Source organism: Medicago sativa, chromosome 2, assembly GCF_051527215.1.
Source record: "Medicago sativa cultivar Bolivia chromosome 2, Bolivia_mono, whole genome shotgun sequence".
NCBI classification, from domain to species: Eukaryota; Viridiplantae; Streptophyta; class Magnoliopsida; order Fabales; family Fabaceae; genus Medicago; species Medicago sativa.
The window spans coordinates 31,588,757-31,601,296 of NC_140750.1; the positions used below are offsets into that span (position 1 = coordinate 31,588,757).

Sequence of the window (12,540 nt, forward strand, 5' to 3'; positions counted from 1 at the left end):
TTTAAGCACATACATTTGAATATGAAAATCCAAAACACAATGCATAAGCATATATTGGTGTCATGCTTGTGAAGACTAATTGCATTATTCAACAAAATTACTTGATATCTTATTTTACACACACTACCTTATCTATTTCTCTACATTAGTTCTTGAATGCATTGAATTCAATTCTATGCTAAATAAATTCCGCTTACATATGTGATAGATTTTTAGCAAGTGTACTAAAAATGCATCGAAGTAATAAAATTTATAAGATTCGTATCCACAGGGACTATTTCAACTTCTACTCGGTAGTAACGTTATTATTAAGGATGTATGTAAAATGGGGGGTGCACTGAGGCAATAGATTTGGTTTGCAAATGTAAATAAAATGGTTAAGGAAAAATTGGTTTAAGAAATAATATGGAGAGATGACTAGGTCAATCAATTCATCTGTTCATCACTCGTTTTAGCAACCTGTTTCTTAATTTTACGAATAATATTCAGTTCAAGACAAATTAACAAAATAGCTTAGGTCAATCCCTTGATCCTAAGCCCTCTTTTATAATTATAATTCCCTAATCCCTTAGGTGAACCTATAATCATCAAAGGTTTTAAGTCCGTTAATTCAATTATCACAACCTAACAACGCTCCATCCCTAGATTGTCCGTTAGATTGAACAGTATAAATATGTCAGAGTTACACGCTAGTGTCAGTAGTCATATAAACTCTAGAATCAATTATATTGGGTCAGAATCATAAAAGCATTAAGAACAATTTATACTGAATAAACTAGAATAACATTCATAACAATTAAGATTTACAGGTTACATAAACATGAGCTAGAACATAATCATCTCTTGACCTAATCACAAAGAATCTAGCTATTCATGGCTAAAGCATAAATAACTAATATGAAAGAAGGATTCATTACATGAAATTGGTTACCGGATGTGAGTTTTGATGGTCTCCAACCTTCTATCCATGGTTCTTGCTCCAAAAGTCTGTTTCTTTCCCCAAAATTTCGCTCTTTTCTTTCTGGTGTGCAGTTGGGCTTTTATGTAAATAATGCTGTGACTTTTTACATCGTAGTACGATGGAAAGGGTCGTAGTACGATGGCTCAGTGACTTTTTACATCGCAGTACGATGGAAAGCGTCGTAATATAATGGCTCATTGACTTTTTACATCGTAGTACGATGGAAAGCATCGTAGTACGATTTTTCCAGTACCAAAATGACTCCAAAACATCCAAAATCGTAGTATGATGCCCAGAAATCATAGTACGATGTCTCCTTTGCTTGTACATGTGAAATACACCTTCTGTAGCTCAAAAACTCATGCATAATCACCTGAACTCTACTAAAATTACATAGAAATCAATAACAAAATATGCTATATGACCTAGTGTCATCAATATGCAGGATCTTGTACATCTATGAGAAATGGTTAATCTATTATCAAGCAAACAAAGGCACATTTTACAATAGAAACAAATTGTGAAAGAATACCACACTGGATAAGAGATTACATGAAAAAGTGCTTATAAGTGGGGTCGGGGTAGTCCTCATCTCATGTAACACCCTTGAACCGCACATACAATTAAAGCAATTAATCATATATATCTCAGGGTGCTACTTCTTTAATAATTCAAAAATCATGCATAATTCATTTTCATAAAACAGTCGCAATGGATTCATAAAGTAAACAACATAAAATCATCATCTCAATATCGCAAAATACATCAACATGAAACATCAGAGGTTTCGAAAAAATAATCCAATCAGAGGAAATAAACAAATTCCCTACAAGATCCTAATTAGAGACTACAACTAGACTCCAAGAGCAAAAGCATAGAAGCGAGGAAGCCTCAAGCTATTCTCGGGTACTCACGTCGATCACGCGTCCTCAATCCTGCACGTCAATACCAGAAGTGGCATAGGCAGAAACTATCAAAAGGGTGAGAAATGCTTAACAAAGGAAATCATGAACATAAGAATAGTTTCACGGCAACAATAACCTACATATGATACAATTCAATATTCAAGAAAGAATTCTCATGTATATCCTTTTAGTTAAACAAGCATATCAATTCTCAAATCATCAACACTAGATAAAACAAGTAATCATATTTTCGTTTCATTTTCAAATCAAACATATATCATTTACACTTCATTCACCATCACCAATTATCACATGATACACATAGTCATGCACACACATCTTCACATAATTCACATAATCGATCATGACTCTCACATAGACTCATGTATATGCTATGTTCTAGACACAACTCTATATTCATGTGGAGCCAAGTTTTGAATGTCAGAGTTATGTTACTGATTGATCCCACCTCACCAAAGAACGTCGTCTTAATTCATAATTTGGAGGTATGCTACCGAATTAATCACCCATCTTAATTACTCATCTTAAATAGGTCTTATGAATGCATGAACTTCAAGTATAGACTTGACAATGCACATCACCAAAAACTCATCATTATATAATTCACACCATTATATAATATATCATCGCACCAACACCATTATTGCACCGTCAATTCAATACATTCATACATCAACAATTCATCATCATCAAAGTAATCACAATATCACATTCATCATGTTTATCACACCAACATCATCATTCACATCAATCAAACAACTTTATTTCATTTGGTCAATTTACGTCTTAGACGATTTACTAGTTACACCTAACTAATCCACACTTCCTTCACACATAATTAATCGATTCAATTAATATTCATCACTTAATCATTATCATGTAGTCATTTACAAGTTAAAATAGCATGATTCATTATTTATATAAGTCCGTCTATTTTTCATATCTCACAAAGTTTGTCTATTTTCATTCATTTCCAATCCTAAGTTAATATTGTTAAAAACGAAGTTAAACACATGTATACCTCTTCATTAAACTTCTATTAATCATGTTTAGGGGTTTGGGACCCAAATACATGTTTTAAATACACTTAAAACACAAAAGTCTCAAATTTTAACGCTCAGGGAAAAACGCATGGTCCGTGCTAAAATGCACGGTCGTGTGTTATTCCAAAACACACACCAGTGTTATTCTATATGGCTAATTAGGTTCTAAGCTAGAGGGGGGTGAATAGCTTTTGAATTTTTTTTACAGAGTTTATTGAAAAACGAATTTTATAAAATCAACTATTGGATTCGTGCGCGAACAGTCACAACAATGTAACAAAAAGACAAATATATGTGCAATAAGATTTAATCTTAGAATTGAGAGATTCACGATACAAATCTTATTATACAATCAAACTTTAATCAACCTTGAACAATGTACAAACCTTATAAACAAATTCAAACCAAACCTATATGAATAAAACACTAAACTATCAATTAAAATCACAATGCATGTGAATTTGAATGATTGATTAGATATTGCAATCAATTGATCTAAGGTAAGTAGTTAAAACCTAATTCAATGAATTATATTATTTTGATGAAAAACAACTTAGATCAACACTAGCAAATAACCTACCAATTATTCAATTAATCACATACAATAGAAAAAAGTAAAGAGAATATGGAAAGAGAGATAACACCAATTTTTTTATAGTAGTTCGCTCTTTATTGTCCTCACTAGAGCTACGTCTACTCTTTTTGATGAAGTACACCTTCCCCAAGGTCATCCACTAAGTAACAAATGTTGATTACAATATGTTTACAAGAATTCCTTAAAATTAAACCTAATTCTTCAACCCCTATGTAAAACACTCCCCCAAACTTCAAGTAACCCTTGAATTTGGTGCTCCTTGAATCTTTGGATCCTTGATTACCTCTGCACCCATTCGAACTCTTCACTCAAACCTTCGATGCTAAGTCTGGTAAACGAATCCCCTTCGACTTCAAGAATGGTTAGAAAGAACCCCCAATTCCTTTGGAGGTGGAATGAGATTATTCACTTCACTTTGGAGCCTTGATTAAGCTAAACCAATCTCCTTGAAAGAACCAACTTACAATCCGTACTAGCACCCTAACAAATCAATATGACTCAAAGAACAAAGTGATTCTAAGAAAAAGTGTCTAATCTTGAAGAATGTATGAACAATGAGTTTTTGAGACCTAAAGAGAATAGTTGCATATGATTTAATTAATTAGAAGTTATGAGGAGGAGACTATATATAGTGAGGGGTGATAAGAGTGAAATTTCGCACCAAAACACCTTGGTGAATCAATTCACTAAATGAGTGAATTGATTCAGACAACAAAAGACAACTTAAGAATGCATGAAGAATGAAACGATTCAGTGTACAAATGAATCGATTCAAGTGAGCCCAGGATGAAGAATGATACCATTCATCATTTAGATGAATCGATTCAAATGTGAAGCGATTCAAAAGGTTGTGAATCGATTCATATATAGTCAGAGAATTAGATGAGTCGATTCATTGTATGATGAATTGATTCACTATGCTAAAAGATGAACAATGACCCTTTTTTCACAAGATTCAAATGAAACCTACACTACGACACATAGATGATGGGTGCTTTAACATGCTAGCCATAATGCAATTAATAAAACGATAAACTAAACTAAAGAACATCATCAAAAACATATAAGGTAGAACTATGTAGGCTTCAACCAGAACAAAATGCACGGTCAGCGCTAAAACACATTGTCGTGCACTCTGCCCTGAGCAGCAAAAATGCATATATACCAGCTTATTTTAAACCGCGATTTACATCATTTTAAGCTCTAAAACTCCAAAATCAACCTAAACACACCCAAATCATCAAATTAATGTTGTCGAATAAATTATACATCAAACTTGTCTTAAACATCTCAATTCTACTCACCTTCATCCTTGATTATCATAACTTCAATTTTCTAAACTTATCACTTCAAAAATCCATTTTTCATAATTTAATCCCACACCCAAACAAGTTAACAACAACAACATATCATCTTCATTTCAGCATAACTCCAACTTCACCAACTTCCATTAATATTACTCATTACTCACCAAATTCACAACAACACAACAATTTAATCCAAACACCTAAATCAAGGTAACATTTTGGAGGAAATGAAAGAAGGTCATAAAGTGGATTTGGAACAAGTGGATCGCTTGGTATTGATGAATCAAGGTAAGGAGAAATAATTTAGTGTGGATGAGAACAGAGTTATGAAGATTCGTGATCGATTTTGTGTGCCGGATGTACCTGAACTTTATAGAAGGATTTGAAAGGAAGGTAAATGAGTAGTTTGAGAATTCATCCCGTAGCGACGAAGATGTATCAAGATCTTAAGAAGTTGTTTTGGTGGCCAGGAATGAAGAGGGATGTAGCGGAGTTTGTGTTTGCTTGTCTAGTTTGCCAAAAGTTTGAGATTGAGCATCATATTAAGCAGGAATGACGAGGGGTGTAGCAGAGTTTGTGATTGGTTGTCTAGTTTTCCATAAGTCTAAGATTTAGCATAAGGAGACGTCTGGAATGATGCGACCATTGTTTGTTCCAAAGCGGAAGTGGGATAGTATCTCGATTGATTTTGTGGGAGGTTCGCCTAAGAATGTGAAAGGAAGTGATTCTATTTAGGTGATTGTGGATCGGTTGACGAAGTGAAGGCATTTTATTCGTATTAAGACCGATATGTCTATAGAGAAGTTGGCGGAGATCTACATCAAGCAGATTGTCATATTACATCCATCTAGCATTGTGTCAGATAGAGATCCAAGGTTTACATCAAAGTTTTGGGATTGTTTGCAAGCAACTTTGGGAACGAAGTTAAGGCTGAGTTCTGCGTATCATCCTCAAACGACCGGTCAGTTAGAGAGAACCATTCAGTCCCTAGAAGATTTGTTGAGGGTGTGTGTTTTTGTGCAAGGTGTGAGTTGGAGTGAATGTTTAACGTTGATTGAGTTTACTTACAATAACAATTTTCATTCAAGTATTGGCATTTTGAAGCATTTTATGGAAGGAGATGTAGGACCCCATTGTGTTGGTATGAGTCGGGAGAGAGTGCTATGATTGGGCTGGAAGTTGTTCAACAGACAACATAGAAGGTTGAGATAATTTAGAAGAAGCTGAAATGACTATCATGATAAGCGAAGGAAAGATATTGAATTTCAAGTCGGAGATCATGTGTTTTGAGAGTCAACTTAGTGACCGGTGTTGGTCGTGCTTTGAAGTCTAAGAAGTTGACACTGCGTACCACCGTCGTTGTCGAGTGTGTTTCATATGTCTCAACTTCGGAAGTATGTCCACGTCCCGTCGAATATGATTGAAGTGGAATCAACAAATAGAGTCATACTTCATGGAATATGATGAAGGTTAAATGAAGCTAAGGGTAATTGAGTCGAGGAGCTTCATACCGTTCTTTGGGCCTATCGAACTACCCCTCATTCATCGACAAGAGAATCACCTTTTCGGCTCACACACAAAACAGAAGTGGTCACTCACATTAAGCTAAACGAGCTCAACTGGCAAACTGGCACTAATACTAACTTTCGAGCCAATGCTGAGAATCTATGAAGGAACTTTAGTTCGTCGATGAAATCAGAAGTGAAGCAGCACTCAAAGAGATAACACTAAAACAAAAAATAGTTGTTTGTCAAAACAAAAAAGTGATTAAACGAGAATTCGAAGTTGGTGACCTCGTTCTCTGAAGAAACCAAAAGGATTCGCATGAGGGGAAACTCGCTGCCAACTGGGAGGGCCCTTACAAAATCCACATGAAAATGGGGACGTGGGCACACTGCCTCGAAGATCTTGTGAAAGGGCCATTCTCTTGAACATGGAACGTAGAGAAGCTTAAAAGCTATTATAGCTGATCAACGTGCATGTAAACCACTTTTCTTTACATACACTAAATTTGTTCAAACTATCGAACTATACGCTCTCACAAACGAGCATTTATAATTGAGGAGGAAATTCGTGCCACTCCAAATCCAAATTAATCAAAAAATAAATGAAATCTAAGTACAACATAATAATTTGTTCCTTAGGATATTCGCTCACAACTACGACATAATTGCTCGAACTGTTAGGTAGAGCACGAGCTCGCGATGGGTGATTCATGCATGGGGCATTGAACTTTAAATGAGTTTTTCGTTCGCCCACCGTTTTCGTTTGAACCACATTTTCGGACACACGTTCGGATAAACCATTCTTGGACATGAATGCTTCTAACGTATACCTCGCGTAATGGTTAGATCTGTCACGCTCGGATCCCCTTTTAAAATAGAAAACAAGCATTCACTCTCAAACGAACGAGTCAAATGCTTAGGGATATTTACCGGTTTTAACCCTCAGAACAATCCTTGTCCTCACTTCATAACGAAGCGACGACTACGAGGGGTTAGGCACCATCCTCGGCCTATCAAATCCGTTTTTGATTTAAAAAAATGATTGCTTAATGAAAATAACCATACATGCATACATCTAAGTTAAAAGGTAAAATTTTCAAAGATCTTTGCGAGCATATAAATCGAATCAAACCTTATTTATGAAGATATCAGTCACAATTAACACTTGGAAGTTTAAAACAAACATTTCAAGTAGTTAAAAGAAAATCCTCACACTACGAGCATTCTAATCGCATATTATACTTGTAAAGTTAAACAAAATTGTCACACGAGTATAATTGATAAATGCGAGTAGAAATTAAACAGAGAAAATATTGTACAAATTTGCGTTCTAACCACGAAGGGCGCACATTGCCATAGCACAAGGCCGGTTAAATCACTTAAGAAAATATAAAAAAAAAATTACAAGGACATTAAGGCCTGAGCATTGTCCACAATCTCGTCCTCTTCAAAGTCCTCGGGAGTCACCAGCACTCCACCTTCAACAAACTTGAGGAAGTGAATCCCTTATGTCGAAATCTCGACGCCAGGATTCACAACCTTAATTTGCTCGAACCCATTGTGAAATCCATGACTAGAAGCACCAACCAAATTCTTCTCAAGCTCAGCAATTTTATCCACTAGACCTTTGCGCTCCATACCTGCTATGTCTTCCGGCTCTTCCTCATCAAGGAGAGTGGCATCATTCAAAGCATCTTTTAGCTTCTTCCTTTCAGCATTAAAGTTGTGTTGGGCCTCCTTCAGCTGAGTGATGGAATGGAGGTTGTCTGTAGCTTTCTTTTCTATAGACTCTATCTTGCTATCCTTCTCTTCAAGCTCAATGACTAGGCCTGATTGGAGCTCATTCTTGGTCTTATAATCCTCGATGAAATCTGGGTCACTAAAGCATAAAGAAGATTGTGGGCCGTAACGCTTGAGATTATACCACACGCTAGGCAACTTCAACAAACCTCCATTAGAGTGACCGAGCTCACCTTTAGCAGAAACATGTTCCCCCCTGCCAGCATACTCAGTCCTCTTCCTCTTGAAGGACTCTCGAACAACAATCACTTGATCATTGTCAGGATTTTGGTCAACCCACACCACAACCTGAGAAGAAGTGTTGGTAGCTCCAACTGTCATAGCATTAATGTTGTGGACTTCCCTATTCTTACCACCTCTCGCAGTCACCTTCTTGCTGGACCTCTTGATAAGCTCCCGCGTACTAGCCATTTTCATGCGAGCACAAAGATCGAAGATAGATTACATGAACAACAGTTAAAAAGGAGGATAAAATACTACATAGAAAATCTTTCAGGTTAGTCGAAGTAACTAAATCCTTCATATTAATATATCGGGGTTGGGTGATTAGGTTTCCCTCGGAATGTGACATTGGATTCCCATCCTCGTCCACCACAGTAGCAGGGGTGAAAGAGCTGACATGCGCCTACAACTTATCATAGTCCACCCGCTCCTTCTTGGTCAAGCGGGCATAAGCATACTCAATATTCGAGGGCTAGTAATTGAAATGCTCCATACACCAATAAAAAGCGAAGCGAGGAACCTGAACTAGCATGAAATTTCCATTAGCCTGGGGTGATCAACAACTTTCATGATGTTATTTGTAGCAGTGTCACTTCTAGAACGCATTAAAAAATAGTGATCTTTGAAGCTCTTAACTTTATCTATCAATATGGAGAATATTTTCTTATTTTGTCGTAGGGAAACCCAACATTTTCCCCTTCCAACAAAGAAAAGTCAAGACTTAGACCCTAAAATTAGCAAGAGTGGAGGAAACCACCACCTTCTACGGTGGAATCCACCACCAAACTTAACATCATCTACATTTTCTACCCCAAAGTGACATGTTTTTATAGTTCATACTAAAAAAAGACGAAAACGAGATAAAGGAGAATAAAAGATTGACAAAATCAATCAACTTGGTTAAGTGAAAGAGAAGTTGAAAAGATTGAACTTGGAGAAATCTGGAAGCAAGTACACTCGAAACAACTTTAAAAGTCTAAAAATTCTTTGAAACTGGAAACTTGCAAGTGGAAGGAGAAGTAAAAAGTGTTTCTGAAAAACACTTGACATTACTTATACTTCCCTTTAAAACGCTTCAAAATCTAGAGAAGACGATCCAGTACAACGCTTCCCATGGGATCTTCATAAACAAAGTAAAGCAACAACCTAGATTGAAACCCATCTTAAATCTGACGGTCTGAGGCGAACCTTTAGAGTTCCAAAATGTCAGGGTTAAATCAACGATGATGATGGAACTTCGGTAAGAGACTCCGAAACAAACACTCAAGGGCTTATGTAATCAAGTGCATTACTAGCCTTTACATGTGGCAATCAAATAGCAAAGGTCATGTCCCCTCAGTATCATCCTCGAGGCGTACACATTAAATGCTGACTTGATAAACGAACAACTCTCTGACGAGGGAATCTAATAGTTACTTCATCAACAAGCCCGCTAGACGAACACACACCAAAATTTTATTCGAGCATTCACTGTTAAGCTCACCTCAACCACTATCCTATCAAACAAGAATAAGCTGCAGGGGAGCCAACATGTTTACGAACGACCAACTCTGGAACGAGGGAATCAATCGACTGTGGCACCTATAACATGTTTGGTGACATTCTAGACACGACCAGTATGATCGGTGATAACATGTTTGATGACATTCTAGACACGACCAATACGACCGGTAATAACACATTTGGCAACATTCTAGACACGACTGATACTATCAGTGATAACATGTTTAGTGACACTCAAGACATGACCAGTACGACTATGATAGAACTTATGTGGCATACCTATGTGAACAGCACCACTGCTCACAAGCGAACCTGTTAGACGAACGAGTGCTAACATTTTACCCAAACACATGCTGATATGCTCGTCTCTTCCACTCTTCTAACAAACTAGAAGTACTGTGCAAATGAACTATCGTCATTACGAGAACAAACTCATTGTGCAAACGAGTTCCTTGTGAACATATCAAACTTCAACGTTAAGGTTTTCACCTTAAAAGTTTTCAACGAGCAGTACTTTCGTCCTCAAAGTTTCAGTTTTGCTAACTTCGACCTTCATGTTTTTTGTTACACACACACACACTTATATATATATATATATATATATATATATATATATATATATATATATATATATATATATATATGTATATGTATAGACACACACACACATAGAGACACACATTATCATATCTTATCATTTTGAGAAATCATTTCTCTTGAGTTACTAGCTTAGTGCTGAGACTTTAACCTTATCTGTAAAATTTCTCTAGTGCCGTTTTATTTAATAGAAATATTATCATAACATTAACTTTTTCAATGGAGTATGTGAAGTTTTTGTAATAACGACGGTAACACAAAAGGTCAATTGTGCATATATGTATATGTGTGTGTGTTTAACTATATATATTAAATGTTATTTGATTATTCTACAGTAGAATTAAAATTATTAAAATTGAAACTAGTTTTTAGAGTCAATTTTATTTTATGAAAGTTAAACAAGAGGTTTATCTGGGAATTTGAATAAAAAAAAACCATAATAAAAGAACCAATATTGTTTGTAATTTTTTATCACTAAGCATTTCTTAATGAATTTTTTTAATTAACATCAAGAAACAAGAATAAAATGAAACCACAAAAATCATTAAATTACATATTTTTTCAGTGTTTCTAAAAACTAGTATTACACATTGAAAAACTTAAAATTGGGGAAAGATAAATGAATAAAAATATAAAACATTAATAAAGATAGCGTGATAAATTGAAGAAATAAAATCGTAGAAAGGAATACAGAAGCGTTATGCCATGATGAGAAAAAGATAAAGATTGAAAGAGACTCTAAAAATCACATTTCTTTACATAAAAAGTTGTAAATTAGAATGAAAAGGGAATAAAAAAAACCTGAATAAACGATAAAGGGAACATGATAACGTGGTATAGTTGTAGAAAGGAATAAAGGCAGCGTGCTGCCATGATGAAAGTTGTTTAAGCTAAACACATGTGTAGATGTGAAGTTACCAATGTGGGTCCAACCGTTTTGAAATAAAACCTACATTAAGTGGTGTGACCAAGATAAGTTTTACCTAATAAAATAGTGAGTGTTAAAGTTTGTGTTGAAAAGAGGGTGAACTATTTGAACATTTAACATATATTAAATAGTTATTAATATTAAAGAAAAAAGAGAGGTAATGACATTGACACTTTTGCTAAATCAAAGAAATCAAGTATTTGGGTTTTAATTAAACATTATTGGAAAGTGTAAGTTATTAAGTTTTTTTTTTTTTTTTTACAGAAGGGTAAGTTATTGAGTTGACACCGATAAAAGTGGTATTAATTAGATGGTCAAATTGAAAAACAATGATTAATATTATATTAAAATTTGTCAGGCTTGTTTTTTTTTTTTTGTATCCATATTTGTCTTTTTTTTTATTATCATATTGGCAAAAATTTCTAAATTCAAAAAAATCCACATTTTCACGGGCGAATATTTACTCTTTCATTATAAATTTAAGATGTAATGTTGGGTTAGTCCACAACTCCTCAAAAAATAATGAATTCGTAGTTCCGTCCGCCATCCCATCTAATGAATCAGTAAGATTATGAAATTTAAATATTTTTACAAATGGGCTATATATGATTGGATGGAAGAATGTACTTTTTGTATAAATCGTAAAGAATTTGGTTTCCTTAAACTTTTAGTTATGTATATAAATAATTTATTTATTTATTTAATTTTATATTTTATTTGAATCTAGTTTTTATCGTATATAGATTAATATTATATATATTATATAGATTAATATTATGATTTCTTATCATTTTATGATAAATTTTTATCTTGAGTTGCTAGCTTAGTGGTTAGATCTTAGCCTTGTAATTCCACGGTACATAATTCAAATCTCTAGAGTCCATAACATTTTCAGTAGTTCTAAAAAATAGTGTTTCACATTGAAAAATTTAAGAGTGGGGAACGATAAATGAATAAGAAAAATTAACATGGATGAAGATAGCGTGAGGAGAAAAGGGAAAAAATTTAGAAAGGAATAAAGTAAGAGTGATGTCATGCTGAGAAAAAGGAAAAGGTTGAAAGTGACTCTAAAAACCACCGTACCCTACAAAAAAGGTTGAAAATGGGGAAAGAGAAAATAATAATAATAAAAAAAAACAGAAACGGATAAAGA

The 12,540-nt window shown here is 34.7% G+C and overlaps 1 protein-coding gene across 1 annotated transcript; it reads right to left on the reverse strand.

Annotated features, from left to right (window-relative positions):
• Window positions 1-7,843: 7,843 nt before the first annotated feature.
• LOC146946251 (uncharacterized) lies at window positions 7,844-8,548 on the reverse strand. Its single transcript, XM_085748179.1, has one exon. It carries the CDS (start codon window positions 8,546-8,548, stop codon window positions 7,844-7,846), a length of 705 nt encoding a protein of 234 aa, XP_085604305.1.
• Window positions 8,549-12,540: the final 3,992 nt, after the last annotated feature.

What these genes read in the sequence shown, in the direction of transcription:
- LOC146946251 (XM_085748179.1), bottom strand. Translation starts at nt 8,548, where the DNA reads ATGGCTAGTACGCGGGAGCTTATCAAGAGGTCCAGCAAGAAGGTGACT.